At 40.8% G+C, this 17,688-nt stretch overlaps 1 protein-coding gene across 14 annotated transcripts in view; it reads right to left on the reverse strand.

Annotated features, from left to right (window-relative positions):
* MAGI2 (membrane associated guanylate kinase, WW and PDZ domain containing 2) overlaps positions 1-17,688 on the reverse strand; it is a 1,434,944-nt gene that overhangs the window by 130,220 nt on the left and 1,287,036 nt on the right. For all 14 annotated transcript variants that reach the window (XM_024358207.3, XM_024358205.3, XM_003318553.7 and 11 more), the window contains one exon: positions 12,206-12,454. In XM_024358207.3, the coding sequence (XP_024213975.1) occupies positions 12,206-12,454 (249 nt within the window). The remainder of the gene's footprint in view (positions 1-12,205; positions 12,455-17,688) is intronic.

A 17,688-nucleotide genomic window follows, 5' to 3' on the forward strand; every position in this document is an offset into this window, starting at 1 on the left:
TAGGGATACCCCCATCTCTACCAAAAAAAACCACCCCCAAACCCCAAAATGACATACTACTATGCACCTATTGGAATGGCTAAACATTAAAAAAAACCATAAAACCTAAAAATAACAAGTACTCACAAGGATAGGAAGCATCTGGAGCCTTCACACATAGAATATAAAATGGTACAGCCACTTTGGAAATTGGTACCATATGAATCAGCAATCCTACACCTAGATATTTACCAAGTGAAATAAAACCAATTTCCACACACAAAAAGACCTATATGAAAACGTTTATAGAAGCTTTATTTGTAATCACCAGAAACAGGAAACTACCAAAATGCCCCTCAACTAGGGAATGGATAAGCAAACTATGGTGCATCTATACAATGGAATATTATTCAGCAATTGAAAATGAAACAAATATTGACACATGCAACAACATGGATGAATCTAAAATGCATTATGCTTAGTGGAGGAAGCCAGACTGAAAAGGCTACATGCTGTATCATTCCATTTATATAGGAGAGGCAAAACTTTAGAACAAAACAAATCAGTGCTTGCCAGGGCTGGGAGTGGGTGAACAGCTGATTCATTACAGCAGTAGTTATAACTAAACACATCTGTCAAAACTCAGAGTATAGACTAAAAAGGGTAAACTTTACTATATAGAAATTAAACCTTTAAAATAGGGGGAAAAGTGAAAAAGCAGAAGGAGATAAGAGGTTTTGGATGGAAATAAATAGAGATAAGTAAAAAGGAACTGATGTAGAATAACTAGGAGACAGGAGGTGAGCAGGGGAAAGTGTAAGGGTTGGAAGTCTTCAGAGAAGAAATGCTGTCTAATCTGAGTCATAAAACACGAACAGGACTTTGCCAGGTGGTCAAGGTTAGGGGAAGCAGGCAGCATAGTCACAGTGGTATGACTTGCAAAGACACAGATCTGTGGATTAGCAGTGTCTGTGTTGTGAGGGGTGAGAGTGCAGTGAGCACAGACATCAGTGGGCCCTGGAATAAAGAAGGAAAGCCAGGTCATGAAAGGTCTTAATGTCTAGGCTAGGGGTTTGGAATTTATATTATAGGAATTGAGGAGCCACTAATGGATTATGGCAGCTAAGTGAGATCATCAGACTCGTTTTAGAATGAGTCTGATGATAGTAGGTAGTATGAAGGGTAGACTGAAGCATAGGGAGAGTGGGAATTAGGCTGGAGGCAGGGAAGTAATTTAAAGACCACCATAATACTCCAGAATTGTGCAGTCCAACATGGTAGCTACAAGCATCATGTGGCCATTTAATTATTTGAAATCAAAGATAATTAAAAATTAAATTCCGGGTCATGCCAGCCTCATTTCAAATGCTCCACAGCCACATGTGGCTAATGGCCATAATGTTGTATAGTGCAGGATAAAACATTTCCATATTGCAGAAAGTTCTGCTGCACAGTGCTAACCCAGAACCTTAAGGAAGGCATTAGCAGTGGTGGTAGGGAATGCCTAATGTATTCGTCTTATATCTGGAAAGCATGTTTGGGTAACAGTTTGCCTTCATCGCTCAAGAGTGACAAATATAATTGTGTATAAATTCTGCTAGGATATTAATGTAGGTACCTGGAGGTCTGCTTTAAAGCTTGTGATCATACACATCGATTAAAGCTAAGAGTGACTTAGCACCAGGAAGCATCAATATCAGTGAGTAATTTGGCACCCAGGTTTTATTGTATTTCAATTTTGTCAAGTGTCTACAAGAATGTGGCTGTTTTTCATCTTGCTGTTCATCTAGCAAGTCTAATAAACATCTGAATGAAGATTTCTAAGTTGAACTATTCTTCTACTTCATGTTATCTCAACTGCTCTGTGCCAGAAAACTATAAGAACAAAACCTTTTACATGTGCTCTTTCTTGCTTTCTGGAAGACCCTCCTCTCATGATGAATCCGTAAGTATACATCTTTATGATGAACAGACTTATAACAGAAGGTTTTAGGCACTTCACTCTTGAAAGCAGATGGGTTCATCAGGTACCCAACATCTGGCCATTTTTGTAGAGCAAACCCTTGCCTGGCTTAGAGAAACAAGATCTTGGAGAGGTCAGATTGAAAAATGAAAATGGCAATGGCACACTCCACTATTTGGTTGATTTTCTCTGGCACTGCAAAAACCTTGGGAATGCCTAGTGATCTGACTCATCACCCAGAAAAGGCTGTCTGATTAATCTGCAGAAATGATTCCAACCAAGTACTCAGAATAGTTTGGTTGGGAACAAATCCAGCTTCAATTGCAAAATTATTGGTGGTCAAATGCACAAATAAAAAATCTTTTACCAAGATTTGGTGTGGTAGGAAAGAGTTTCGGTAGAAGCACTCCCTAAGTTCCTGAGGGAAACTGGACATCAAAAAGAAATATTTTATCCCAGGCCAAATGGGAAAAATATCCCCTTATAATACCCTTTCAACATGACTGGACAAGGGTGATAAATAACAGTACTGTGTTCACTTAACAATTTGTTCTTAAAATGGTTCCACATGTGGAACAAGCTTCGTTAGGACCCTTCTCTGAAATACTTTCTTATGTAGTTGATTGTTGGGAAGAAAGAGAAAAATAAAAAATCACAGAGAGCTTAATCCACCATGAGGCCCTGAATGCAGTATAAAGAAAAACTGTCTTTTGCAAAAGTGCCCTGCGGGCTCTGAATTTGCTTGAACCTCATGTGGGAGAGTGATGGGGATCCTGCATTGGTAGAGGATCATCCTGTACATGATGCCTGGGGTCTCTTCGCAGTTGCAATCTCCCTGTACTATCCAGTGAATAAGAAGGAGCTGCAGGACATAAGCCCAGAGGAAACGGCCACTGATCACCCATTTATGAGCTTTCAAGGCAACTGAATAGCTAAAGGTAAGAAGATATCCACCTTATGCTGCTGCCTGGAGTCTTTGAACACAATAATAAGAACTCTCCTGAAAAATGATTCCCTAGTGGGGGAAACATGATTTATGAGGTCTATTCAACAGTAAGAAAAATAGTCCAGAATTTTAGAAAATGCATTGTGAACACACAGATTTTTTTGATAGATTGTATTCCTCTTTTTGAGGATAAATAAGAATGATGGTGTTCTCTGCAGACTTATTCTACAATATAAAGATCCTTAAATTTGTTAGTGCTAGCAGAGTAAAATGTTTGCGTTTGTCTTTCTATTTTACTTAATAAATGCTTCAGTGTTCCGGTATCAGGGGACTTGGAGTTTGATGCTTTATATTTATATTTATATTTATATTTATGTATTTGCACTTGTTTGCTTACTAGTAGGAACCAGGCGGCCAGGTTGTAATTTGGGAAAAAAAACTAGTCATGTTCAGGACTGAAAAAGCGGAATTGAATAAATAGGTCCTATTCATTCTGACCTCAGTGAGTACAATCCTATAAAGGAGTAATGTGATACAGAAGTTGTTTAGTTGGAACTGAAATGGGTTGCTTTGTTAATGAGAATTGTAAGTGAATAAATAATCTGAAGTAATACTTTTTTCTAAGGAGTCTGGGATGCCATCCAAATCCTCCTATTTAGGACTATATAATTATTGCTGAGGTGGTGCTCACACAGATGGATGACGATTCCAAGGGTTGGTGCCAGGAGAGGTGAATCAGGGGGCACATTAAGGCCACTGCCTGGCCCTTCAGAGAACAAGGGTTTTGCAACCAAGAAATGTAAGATGACCGGGGCTGGCCAGAGGCAAAAAGACAGCTTCCCTACCCCTGACTGGTTAGGGTGCTCTCTCATCTGAGTCTTCATTCACCAGGCCCCAGGCTGACTGCTGAATCATTTACCCAGGCTGAGAACAACTGATGGCAAATCTGTATTCTGGGACATTGCTCTGGTTCTGCTTTATTATCGTGTGATTTCTCACTCTGGCCAAGGACCAGCTTTCGTGTAATTCCTCCCCTAAGTGATCCTCTACTGCATCGCCCATTGTCAAAAATATGTCACGCTACCTTTGTGAGATGAAACAGCTAGGTTTGGGTGCGGAGTAAATTAGGACAGAGCACCAGTCACAGTCTTCCTTTTGATGAGGATTGCGCTGGATCACTGTATGAGAAGCATACAGCCCCATCGACATAAATAGCATGAAAATCCTTGAAAAAAACCTATCAGGAATTGTGAAGGATCCAAAGAAATGCCACCATTTCTTGCCCTTAAGCAACTCACAACTTTTGTGGGGAAAGCAAAACAAAAGCACATGAAAAGTGAAATGACTATAATTGCAATAACAGACACAATAAAAGAAGGGAAGTCAGGAAGCAGTAAGCAATAGGAGATGTTTACTGTTTGGGCAATAGTCTCCACCTCCTAGGGGTGCTGTGAAGATTAAATATGGTGTAAGATTCCAAGCACAGTGCCTGGGAGAAACCTTCATACAAAATATTATTGCATAAGAGAAGCATACCAAGTGACAACAGGCAAAACATGGCTTCTGGGACAGGGTAAATAACTGAACCAGCTTTGATGGAATGGAACCTGTGAGGAGCTGCTGGCAAAAACAGATGCCCCAGGGTCTTGAATGGACAAGAGGTGTGTTTAAGCTTTATCCTGCAGATATTTGTATCAGGAGTGTTATGGTCAAGGACTTGGTACAGGAGGACTGGATTGTATGTAGAAAGTGTGGTCTTTCTTGATGTACTTTGTATCATTAGCAATGATCTACCACTCCCCCCTTAGCCCCTGGCTACCTCATGGAACAGAAATTAAGTCACAATAATAAATGTGAAAAGACTTACTTGACTGAAAACATATTATATCAGCATAGATGATGAATACAATCTTATCTTTGTTGTATATGTAGGCTTTCCCAGAGATTTTGAGGATATGTGCTTATCTTCGGCTTCAATTAGTTATATTAGAAGCCAGATACATGAGGGGAAAACCAGTACTTTATATAGGTTCCCTACCCCACTATTTCTTCTGCTATGAAAGCACTCACAGTAATATTGTGGGTGACACCACTGTGCTTCCTGAGTGAGCCACTCTCAGCATAATCAAAGCCCACAGTAAAAGCATTTGTGTTGTTGAAGGAATCCAAAGCAGGGATTCATTTAAGGAATAAGAGAACATTACATGTTGAGAAGCTGGTTAAGAACTCTGAAAGGGAACTTGTTTGTGCAAACCAGTGAGAAATAGAGAAATGAATGAGACTCACTTTCTAATTCCTATGTTCAACAGTGTGGGTATTTCAGTAGCTCTAGCAATGACTTTTGGAGATGGAACATTGATGGGTCAAAGTTTATAATGACATAGAGAAGGCTAAGGCACTAGGATAAGCACCAGTTGCATCTATTACCTGTGTTTTTAAGGCAATCAATGAACAAACCTCAATATGGAGGTTTGAAGAAAATTCACTGCCACAACCCAAATCCCAATAAAACCTAAAATGAATGGCTAATTGGTTGCTATTTGGAGGATTTACTGTAAGGCAGAGCTTTGTAAACATGATGCCACTGAAAGGGGCGTGCCTTAAATGTTACATGTGTGCCAAGACAGTTGGGGATGGTTGGGTGAGCTTGGTGAGGACCAGGCATAGAGCCTCCTGGGGGACTGCCTCTTGCCGCCATCAGCCTCATTCGTTTTATCTCAGCTTGTTATACAAATGCCATCAATTTACAAGTGTGCCAAGAAGTGAAGGAGGTTGAAAAAACACTGCCTTATATTGCCTTGAAAGGGGAGCTGGGTTAGTGTATTTAAGTGATTGTTTAAGATAATTTCTTGACAGAGGTTGAGATGAACAAAAGAACTCAAAGTGTTAGGAGCCATTTTCATTATGTAATCAAAGGTAAAAGTAATAAAAGTTAAAATGATAGCTTAGCTAATGAAAAATATGATCTAGGCCTCAAACTTACCCAATACTTTTTTACACACCAGCAAAACTAACTTAATACCTTATTTTCCATGCTGATTCCTGGCATCATGTAATTTAGAGCTGGAAGAGGATGTAAAGACCATCTTCTTTTATATTTTAAATGACAAAAGGACACAGGAAGACCAAGTGACTTGCTCAAGGGATACAATATTTGGTGGACAAGCTGGAGTGAGCCTTGGGCTCACTGTCCAATGTTCTTTTCATTTAGCTTAAATCTCCTTGTTTTGAGGCAAGAGTAGAGAGACCTTGGCTTTTGTTTTACTTTGTGCCTCCTCTAATTTCAATGATTATTCAGTGTTTGCATGGTTAGTGAGGTGACTTTTGGTGGGGGAAATCCTAACTCACATCACTTCTATTTCATTTTTATTTCATCCCTTTTAGGAACCATACTCTAAAATGTCATAAAAGACCTGTTAGTGAAGTTTTAAAATCTCTAGGATAAGTTTTAATCTCCAAAGCCTATGGACATCATCAAGGACTTCGAGAAACTCACCAGGGTGCTTTATCAAAGATAACTAATTCCTTCCCTGAGCATCAGATTGCAGTGGCCTTAGGGAAAGTCAAGAATGACCAGGTCCAAACTTCAACCCATGCTGGAGAAAGCACACATGTGGAAACAAAGATTTTCAGCACCAGTCCTGAGCTGAAGGATTGCGAGGAGCCAGCAGCGTGCTGACCAGTGATGCACTTGCGGATAGGGACAGAAGATGAAATCAACACCACTAGAGGAACACCAATGAAGAAAGGAAGGATTGAAAAGTTTGTTCCCCTACTGCTGACTGTTTAGATTGATGCTATGACCACTGTCCTGAATATGTTCTAACCTGCTGCTTGTTATCCTATATCTAAGTTTAGAAATTCCCTGAATAGCCTGTCAACCACCACCACCGATACCCAAGCTGCCATGTGTGTCTACCTCATATATTCCGGCATAACCTCCTGACAAGTGACAGAAAAGGTGGAGACTTTCAAATTATAGAAAAGGGCCACTTCATTACTTGTACCAAAGCCCTTTTTGGGAACCTCTGGTGGGAAAGTAGGTTTGTTAAGGAGGTAGGAAGCACCTATAAGGACAGGTGCTACAGCTGGACAATAAAACCTGGATGTCAGGACTTGGGTTTTGAGTAGGGAGGACCAAGGATTGGCCTGACAACCTTACTGCACGTAGCCCCTGGGACATTTTACGGAGCAAGCATCTAATCCATTCAGAGTCATAGGCTACCTGAGTCTTCTCTAACCTGTGCATGCAGACCTCAGTGAGAATGAAAACAGTTAGTCAATGGCAGAAAATGCTTCAAACTTCCCAAATACACCAAAGTTATCTGTTTTGGTGAAGTTTCTAACATTATTTCCAATTTTCTATGCTTAACAATAATATAGCAATGAACATTTTGCATATAAGTCTTTGTTCAAATCTTTTTAAGAATTTAAAGTGAAATTGCCTATTACAGTTTATTTTTATTCAAGGCTTTGTTCTGGAAACCACTTTAGTTTCCCTTGGGCCCAATGTTAAGGTCTGAAACAAATACATAATATTTTGCATAATGGGACCAACATGCCCAGGATGCTTCCCTGTTCTCACTGGAAGTCAAGAAGGATAATCTGGCTGGGCACAGTAGCTCATGCCTGTAATCCAAGCACTTTGAGAGGCCAAGGTGGACAGATCACTTGAGCCCAGGAGTTTGAGACTAGCCCAGGCAACATGGCAAAACCTCGTCTCTACTAAAAATACAAAAATTAGCCGGACATGGTGGTGCATGGCGGTCTAAGCTACCCAGGAGGCTGAGGTGGGAGGAGGATCACTTGAACCCAGGAGGTGAAGGTTGCAGTGAGCCCAGATCATGCCACTGCACCACTGCACTCCAGCCTGGGCAACAGGGTGAGACCATGGCTCAAAAAACAACAAAAACAACAAAACAAACAAACAAACAAGCAAAAAGATATTCCTGCACTACAGATAGAAAGCTTCTAAGCTTCTAAAACCTGTCTACTCCTATGCAATGCTTGGCCTACTTGGTCACTGACCTCGGAAGGAAGCAGCTTGCTCCTTCATTACATTGATTGATATAAAGTTTTTTCCTTATTTCCTGGGGAAATAATATTTTGAAAACAAATCTGTCAGCCTTTGGTAAAGAGCATTACTAAATGCCAGCAAATAAGTAAGAAACCCTAACTCCCAGTTTCCCAATTAGCTGAGCATCACCTGTCCTTGCCAAAGTTGTTGTCTTGGCTGAAGAAGCTATGGACGTATCTCCATCCATAGGGAGGGAAAGTTTACATTTGGGTCCTTCTTCTCTCCTCTCTCCTCTGATAATATTTAATAGCAACATGTTTGCAAGGGAGATTCTAAAAGACATCCCCTTGAGTCTGAATTTCGATGATTTCCATTACTTTTATAGCTTATTGGCTTGTGAACTCTGGAGAGGGAAAACTGCAATTCTAGCCTGAAGCCTCAGCAAAGGCACCTCAGCTGGACTGACTTGGCCACCAGTACTCCAGTTGCCCCCATTGCTGACCTAGGCTGTAATTTGGTGGGTAGTGAGAAAGACTGTGTTCCCAGAAGGGCCACATGTGGGGAAGGGGACAGGGAGGGGAAGCTTCCCTCAGAGATATGTTCATCTGTGGCCCAGATTTAGCTGCCCTGGGAGAGTGGTGGCTCTGACTAATGGCTAACAGAACCTATAGCCAGAGTAAACTCTGCACTACTCGACAAGAGTGAGCTGGTGGAATGAAAGATAATTCCTAGAAGGGATGGTATCTAGATAGCAGCAATGACATATTTAGTGCTTACTCTGAGCCAGTGCTCTTTTGAGCACTTCCACATATTCATCGAACTCTCATGGCAACCCCATGATTGAGGTATTAAAGTGTTCTTTTCTTCACACCGAGGAAACTGAGGCCCAAAGAGGTCATGTAACTTCCTCAAGGTCACATGGTTAGTAAATGATAGAGCCATGTTTCAAGTCCAGATAGGATGATTGTAGCACCTGGGCTGTTAACCATGCCCTTTTCTTGCTTAAATGTAATGATGCTCCTATCAAAAGCAAAACAGCACTTAGTCCACCAAGAAAAAGCTCCCGAAGCCACGAAAAAAAAAAAAAAAACAAACCCAAAAAAACCCCCAAAAAACAAAAAACAAAACAAAACAAAACAAAAAACAGTGAATATGTTAATGATCCTTGGGCTCGGGTAAGACCTGAAGAGTAAAACAATGCAAACTCTGGGAATGATCGTGATTCTTAAGCACCTGATAGCATAAACCTCGGTCAGTCTCACAGAGCCCAAAACCTTTGATATTTTGACCAGGGATATGTGGCACAAGGATGGCTTTTTACCATTCACGAGACACTTCGCATTTCTCTTCAAAATTAGAATTCAAAATTATTACAGATGTTAAGTATGAGGTAGCATCAGCTCCAGGAAGCTTTTAGGTGCATGTTGCAAATTACATACTGTAAATGCAACGTGCCATCAGTGAGTAAGCTGCTTTTGCCACAGAGCACAGGGCAACTTGCATTTTAAACTCCCTAAATTGAAAAGAAATAAACATGTGAAGAAAAGCCATGAAGCATCATGAACTGTAGGATATATTTCCACTCTCCAGGGTGAAGTAAAATAATATCATTTTGAAAGTGGTTAGAATTAAATTTTGGAGGTCAGTCTGATGCCATTTGGTAGGAAGAAAAATTCACATGTTAATTATAAGCATTTGCACCTATTGTTTTCCAAATCTACTTATGCATGGATTTTATTTGCAATAGGAAAAGTGTTTGTAGTTTCTTTACATAGTAAGTGCACGTGTACACATACATACACACACACACACACACATTCCCCTATACATTTAGAAATAAGGCTGTTATACTTCAAATAAAGCTGAGACTTTAACTACATGCTAAACACTTTCATTGTGGCCATATACTTTTTATTTTTTTTCTAGTCCTTTAGGTATTCTGCCCCAATAAACAACTTGAAAGACTGGAATGGCTGCAAAATCTCTCTGTGAACACCTTCCTCAAGTGTAAATTATTGGAAGGCTGTTTATATAATTCATGAAAATTCTTAGTTTTGTATCCTTTTAATCTTGGTGAATCCATCGTACTGACAGAATTCTGCTTTTAGTCTATGCTTAAAGATTGGATTTATTTCTTCAGCTTTTCATGAAGAAAAAGGGAAATGAAATTGTACTTTCAGGTGTATGTAATTTGGCTTCTGCACATATTCGCTGAGGTTTAATGCTTCTGTAGTTTTCACTCCTGAATTTATCAAGGCTTAAGCCAAACAGGGCAATTCTCTCCATGAGGTTCTGGTGGTTTTCTTTCTTTCTTTTATTTTTATTTTTTTGATAACATTAACTTTATCACATAAAGTTCTTATTCATTCTCAACAACTTTATTTCTTGAGTATTGCTTAATACTCACCCCTCCCCTATCCCACATGTGCTAGAAGCTCCCACAGTTTATAAGAATTTTAGGACTACAACGTACGTGCATTTATTTACTTTCTCTTAGTGCTCCTTTATTTTCGTGTTTCCATACCCAACATTTTGGGCCAAATCACTTCAACATGAAAAATGCACAAATTTTCCTATCCTCTCTTCTGTTCTACTGCTTGCAGGCTGCTGAATGAGCTCTGGAAGACTGTGGTAGAAAAGGAAAAACAACCAAGGAAGCCTGAGAATCTGAAAAGGTGGCCAGTTGGAAGACAAATATGGGCTATGACTGTCACCTGTTGTATAGGATCATAGAACCTTAGAGCTGGAGGAGCTTCAGAAGTTGTGTTCATCTACTTCTCCTCCCTCTACTGCTACCCAGGGGAGGGTGAAACTGCCTTTGCCAAATTGTAACTGAGGAAACTATGACAGTGAAAGAAATCAGACTTAACCGACTCCATCTTGCTTCTAATCTTTAAGTTGTCCTTGTTCATTCCTGGGCATAGGCCAAGCTAACTTTGAGAAGGAATTCAGTTCATGGTTTGACTTAAACAAAATTGATAACAGCTCTTTCCCTGAAAGACCCGCTTCTTGCCTGGGGACCAATCTGCCTTTGTAGGACTAACAAATTAGCCTCAAGATTAGAAATTACAGTTTAGGGGTCATGCAGCCTCTGGCTCCTAGAGTCTGAACCTCCCCACATTGCTCCTGGGGATAACATCACTACTGTAAAACCTAAGATCAGTGCTTGAGATATTTTGCAGACCCTGCACTCAGTGTATCAGCTGACACCACCCAGACCAGTAATCTGCTTTAACCAGGTCTGCCATCCCACCCAGGAACAGAAGACAGCAAGAAAACCACACTTCGACCCCCTATGATTCCATCTCCAACCCAACCACATCAGCACTCCCCATTTCCCAAGCCCCTACCCACCAAATTATCTTTAAAAACTCTGATCCCTGAATGCTCGGGGAGACTGATTTGAGTAATAATAAAACTCTGTCTCCCCGCACAGCCGGCTCTACGTAAATTACTCTTTCTCCATCGAAATTCCCGTCTTGATAAATTGGCTCTGCTAGACAGTGGGCAAGGTGAAGCCATTGGGCAGTTACAAAGTCACCAGTGTCTCTGAACTGACAGGGATGTTTAAATGGCCTTCTGACTATGTCTCATGCTTCCACTCTTGCTTTCTCCGCCACCCCCAACCCTTTGGTTTCAATTTCCACAAGCATTTAGACTCATCTTTTACAAATATAAGTCAGATTTCAGTCCACTGCTTAAAACCCTCCAATGGTTCCCATGGACTTAGACTACAGTTGAGACTTCCTACCAACAGCACATGAAGCCATCACTGTCTGCCTCCTGCCACTCTCCCTTGCTCCCTGTACTACAGCTGCACTGGGCTTCTCTATATTTCTCGGATGCCAAGCTTGGCATCCACCTTAAGCCTTCTGCCTGGACTGATTTTTTTCTGCAGATCCTTTGCATGTCTGGTTCTATTCTGTTGAACAGTTCTCAATCAAGTTACTTACAGAACATTCCCTGACAAACCCACAAAAAGAAGCACCCCTCCTTTCAAGGCAACATTACCATATCACTCTGTTTTCCTTTCTTCCTAATTTACAAATGAATGAAGAGCTTTTATAGGGGTGGAGGAGTTGAGGGCATTAGTTGTGTTCTTGCCTTCTTCTTGAGCCAGAGGTCGGTAACAGTCTACTAGTCAGTGGTACGGATGCCTTATTTGTGCCCACAGTCTGTGGCTTTCAGGCTATACAGTATGTCCGCGACAGTCTTCTGATATACTTGTCCAGTATCTGTATCACTGGAACAAATCAAAACAAGACCCCTTATTCAAATGCAGGCAAATTTCAGCACTTACTTATAGTGGATCCAGACTCAGGCCTGTTCAGGGAGCTGATGATGACAAAGCCGAAGCCCTCGTTCTCTTTGCGGTGAATGACCACATCACTGGTCTGCAGGCTGTGGGAGGCGAAGCCTTCAGGGGGAGAGGCATTGCTACTGGGGGCAGCGTGGTTGCTGTTGGTGTAGGTTGCGTAGTCACTGCGTGGAGAGCTGTGGTGGGTGGATACAGAGCCTGGACTTCTCCCGTTCTCTGGGCAGGGCTCCCCTGCAAAATATACCACACACAGGTAATCAATTACCTTACAAGGGTCTCAATGAATGCTTCCTATGTACTAGGCACTGTTCTAGACAGTGGTATTGTTACAAGACTGGTTGAACTGCTTCTCTTTCTCCCAGATTTGCAGAGCATTTGAAAAGCTACAGACCTAGGCGTGGAGCTCCCAAGGTCTTGCTCAGTCCTAGTTTTCATAGCAAACAGAGGTGAAACCCCTCATCAGCCTCCTCTGTGCTGTTACTGATTTATATCTTCATCTCATGAGGACTGCAAACCCCTGGGACAATGCCTAGTTTTAGATATTGAGGTTCTTCTTTGCATAAGAATAATTTACTGAAGATGGTCACAAAACAAGTAGAATCTTACATGATATGGTGCATAAGAATCACTTAAATAAATTGTAAAAAAAAGTACATCTTCACGGGCCACCCACAGAATGTTTTTTCAGTAGGTCTGGGCACAAGAATCTGCATCAAGTTTCAAGGCTACACTTCGAGAAATGCTGCTGTAGATGTATTATAAGGAAGGCTAACAGCACAGGGGCCATCCATGTAAAGTTAACTATCATGCATTTTTCTAAAGAGCTATAGTTCTATTTTATAATATTCTGCTAGCCTAGAAGTATTGATTTACTTCATGTATGTGGAAAATATACTTCTTAAAAGTAGTTTGCACAGCTTTTTGTATATCAGCCATATCACAATGAAGTGGCTTAAAAGAATAAATAAATAAGTTGAGATTTTCATTTATAAAATAGCTTGCTTGCTCTAGGATCAAATCTAATTTCAGGCTCTGAAATTATGAAGTTTGAACCTCTAAGGAGCTGTTGAAGGTCTTTTCCATTTTTACAGTCCATCTTAATATAAAATACACCCTATTATCAACCAGATAAACCAAACTAATACTTTCATGAGAAAAAGCCAGCATATTTCCATGGAGAAATGATAGAAAGTTGGCAGCCAAAAGAAGCTAGTTTTTGAAATGAAAGTTTATCTGTCATCCAGAAAGAATTTCGTCATTTTAATTTGATACCTAGGTATTGGCACTCTGATGAAAAGAACCGAAGCAGGCACCTAGAATAATGTAATTAGAAATAGGGTTGCTTTCATTTCCATCTTAAAATTTGATTAGTGTACTCAAAAGATGTTTATGGAACAGAGGAATAATAAGATGGAAAATAATCACCATTAATTATTCCATTTTGGGTGCCTAGGTATAGCATCCTATGTAGAACTCTGGAAGTTGTCGCATATGGCAAGTTAAAATAATTTTCAAAAGTTCCAGTGAAGGCTCTTAACCTTACAAGCTGCAATTCCATTTTGAGATGAAAAAGTCAGGGAGAAAAAACAAAGACTGCAAGAGATGTTTTGTTACATCGATACCTAAAAAAAAAAAAAAAAAAAAAAAAAAAAGCTGCATTTGTTTATATACTTAGATTTTAAAAATGGCCTAACCAAAATATACTAATTTCTTGTTTGCAATTACAGAATGAATGAGACCCAGGCTGTTGCTGGTTATTATTTGGTAAATTTGATTTTTCTTTAAGATCTAATTAATCACGTTTAAATAAAGGAAAAAATGGATGCTTTTTGTAAGAAATGTACCGAGGTCATAAGAGAACAGAATGTCAATGTCAAAGCCTTTCTTTCTGTTCAAATGGAATTTAAAGCTTCGCTTGTAAAATGTACCCTCCCTGCTGGAACACATCATCCAAAGACAAGTTGTTATTGTCTTGGTGCATCACATGTCCTTTATCAGTCCTTGTACAAGTGGGAAATAAAGTGATTAGGGATAGTCAGGAAGAACAAAAACAAACAATTATTATGCTGCTACATTAAATTGAAAATCTCCTCGAGTTATTGGACCAAACCAGTAACTAAATGTCATAGGCAGTGACAAGAGAGATCTCATTTTCTGGCTGTCATATTTTAGGAGGTTGAGAGCTGTGATTGTCAGTAAGTCAGCAAGAAAGAAGAAGCGCGGTGGCTCACGCCTGTAATCCCAGCACTTTGGGAGGCTGAGGTGGGCGGATCACGAGGTCAGGAAATCGAGACCACGGTGAAACCCCGTCTCTACTAAAAATACAAAAAAAAAAAAAAAATTAGCTTGGCGCAGTGGTGGGCTCCTGTAGTCCCAGCTACTTGGGAGGCTGAGGCAGGAGAATGGCGTGAACCCGGGAGGCAGAGCTTGCAGTGAGCCAAGATTGCGCCACTGCACTCCAGCCTGGGCGACAGAGCGAGACTCTGCCTCAAAAAAAAAAAAAAAAAAATGAAAGAAGAATTATCTGTCTTTGCAGTAAAAGGCTGGGAGTGGCAATGTTACAGGTTCTGGAGAGAGAGAAAATCATAACTAAGTCAACGTGAGGATTCCCTGGGTAAGTCAAAGAGTCATATACATTAATAGGATACTTTTCTATTGCCTTTGGACTTCTCTTTCAACTTCCAGTACAAAGTTCTTTATCTTTAGCCAAATGAGCATATTTAAAATCAGGAAGTTAAGAAGACTTCGAAGGTCTTCCTGGGCTTGTTCTGGGCCCTTGACACTTAAAAACTGGTCACATGATTGTCTTTCAGGGATTGACCCCACATCATTTTTCTACTCATCTGGCTCTGGACCCAAGTGAGACGGTCTTCTTTCCAATGGTCTTTCCTACTGTAGGGCATTAACAGCCTTGTTTTATAATAATATAGTAAAACATCCTAAAGTGACTAAAATTCATGTATTATATAATTTTTTTAAAGAAAATTCACTAATTTCTAGGATCCCTGACTCATTCATCTAGCTCATACACAAGTGGCTGCATAGAATTCAATCACTTAGTATCTACTAAAGTCAAATAATTAGTTTAGTTTGTTTGTTTGTTTGTTTTGTTTTGAGACAGAGTCTCACTCTGTCGCCCAGGCTGGAGTGCAGTGGCGTGGTCTTGGCTCACTGCAAGCTCTGCCTCCCGAGTTCATGCCATTCTCCTGTCTTAGCCTCCCGAGTAGCTGAGACTACAGGCGTCCGCCACCACGCCCGGCTAATTTGTTTTGTACTTTTAGTAGAGACAGGGTTTCACCGTATTAGCCAGGATGTTCTCGATCTCCTGACTTTGTGATCTGCCTGCCTTGGCCTCCCAAAGTGCTGGGATTACAGGCGTGAGCCACCGTGTCTGGCCTAAATAATTAGTTTTTAGGGTAAGCTGTTTCGTCTCCACCAGTCACAGTGGAACTCATCACTGTGCTAAGAGAGGGTCTCCCATTGGGAATGTGGGAGTCAGTGACAATGCCTGCCAGGTAAGATGGTGTAGACCAGTACATTTAACTGTTGGCCAAGAGCTGTTTCTGGTCTGCACAGTGCTGGCCTATATTTCATTCGATAATTGTTAAAACTAATTGCCCTTTGGGAGGCCGAGGCGGGCGGATCACGAGGTCAGGAGATAGAGATCATCCTGGCTAACATGGTGAAACCCCATCTCTACTAAAAATACAAAAAAATTAGCTGGGCCTGGTGGTGGTCGCCTGTAGTCCCAGCTACTTGGGAGGCTGAGGCAGGAGAATGGCAGGAACCCAGGAGGCGGACCTTGCAGTGAGCTGAGATCGCGCCACTGCACTCCAGCCTGGGCAACAGAGCAAGACTCCGTCTCAAAAAAAAAAAAAATTAATTGCCAATGTTTGTAAATAGGGAGATTTTTATAGAAATACTGATTTCCAGTTTTTCTTGACACATTTGGCACCAGTCGGCTGGAGCTCAGTGATGGCTGCTCCTTCAACTGGGTATGGGGTTTGCAGGTCACCACAGTCCTGCCCACTCCCCAAGACCTCTTGCAAATGCCTCATTTACTCATTTATTCACACAGTGAGGAATTCTCAGGGCTGAAGGAACTTGTTCAACTGGACCCTTGGTTTCTCTTCTAGACCATACGCTACATACCAGGACTCTAGAATTCTGTAACCATATAGACCTTGCCTGCTTCCAGGACGTGCCTGGGTCTCTTCTCAGGACTGTCTTTGGAAGGATGACAGCATTGCAGACAGGCATATTTTGCCTTGAAGCATGGCTGAGGCAATGGGATGTATGTATGGACAGAGCTTGGTCATGTGGGCTGTGATGTCCACATGCATGTGTACCAGGTCCCTCATGGTCCTTATGGGGCAGGAGCAGCCTACAGGCTGTGGCCCTGAAAATGTTAGGGGCTGGCCTGCCTATAGGCATTTGTGCAGACATTCCCAGTTTATACTCATCAAGGCAGACAGCTTATTTAAATGGGTGACATGGTTGCAGACAAACAACAAGGGAATGCATTTAGAATTGGCAAAAAGTGTAGTCACCAGGATCAGGGAATGTACTGGCACCTTCAATACTGGCTAAACTTTTCACCCATCTGCCAAGACAACCTCCCCTTTCTTGGCATTAGGCCAAGAATTAGACTTTCCCTTAGGTGTTAGAGAAAAGATGCTGATAGCTTTAAGACTGACTCTAACATGTTTTTATGAAGTCATAAAATGTTCTTTCACATCAATTCTAGATTTACACTTTAGGAAATTCCTCAGAGACATGGTGTGCATCCAAAATAATGTGCCATTAGGTTGAATGTCTCAAAGCTGATCTGCTAAACATATAAATATTTATGCTTTTCAGTATAATAATTAAAGCCACTCTTCTCATATCCTTGGGAAAAAAAAAACAACCAAATACTGGAGCTGGAGGCATGGATAAGGCATCTTCTCTCAAAACTAATACAAGGTGAAAGTGTGTGCTATGACTATTTGGTAAATAAAACTGGAGGCAATTTATTATCCATAGTTGCCTACTGAAACAATAAAATAAAAATAAATGAATAAAAGAAAAATTGGAAGCACTACCCGATAGCTTCTTCCTTTACTCAACAACTTCTCACTTTTGAGAATCTAGTTTATCTTCTGATTGGAAATTCTGGCTTTCTAGGCCAGGCATGGATCACTGAGGCAGAAGGATCACTTGAGCCTGGGAGGTTGAGGCCGCAGTGAGCCATGATTGTATCACTGCACTCCAGCTTGGGTGATAGAGTGAGACCTTTTCTCAAAAAAATTTTTTGCCTTTCTATCCTTAGCATGTACATTTAAAAATAACTTAATATTTGGGGCAAGGTTTTGTGTTATCTTAGTTTTTGCTCAGTGTAACTAACCTTTCTGTATCTCTCATAATGAACGTGTTCTCTTTCTTGAGCATCAGTTAAAAAGCCAGTGCCCTCTGTCTTCTGAGGT

This window comes from Pan troglodytes, chromosome 6, assembly GCF_028858775.2.
Source record: "Pan troglodytes isolate AG18354 chromosome 6, NHGRI_mPanTro3-v2.0_pri, whole genome shotgun sequence".
NCBI classification, from domain to species: domain Eukaryota; kingdom Metazoa; phylum Chordata; class Mammalia; order Primates; family Hominidae; genus Pan; species Pan troglodytes.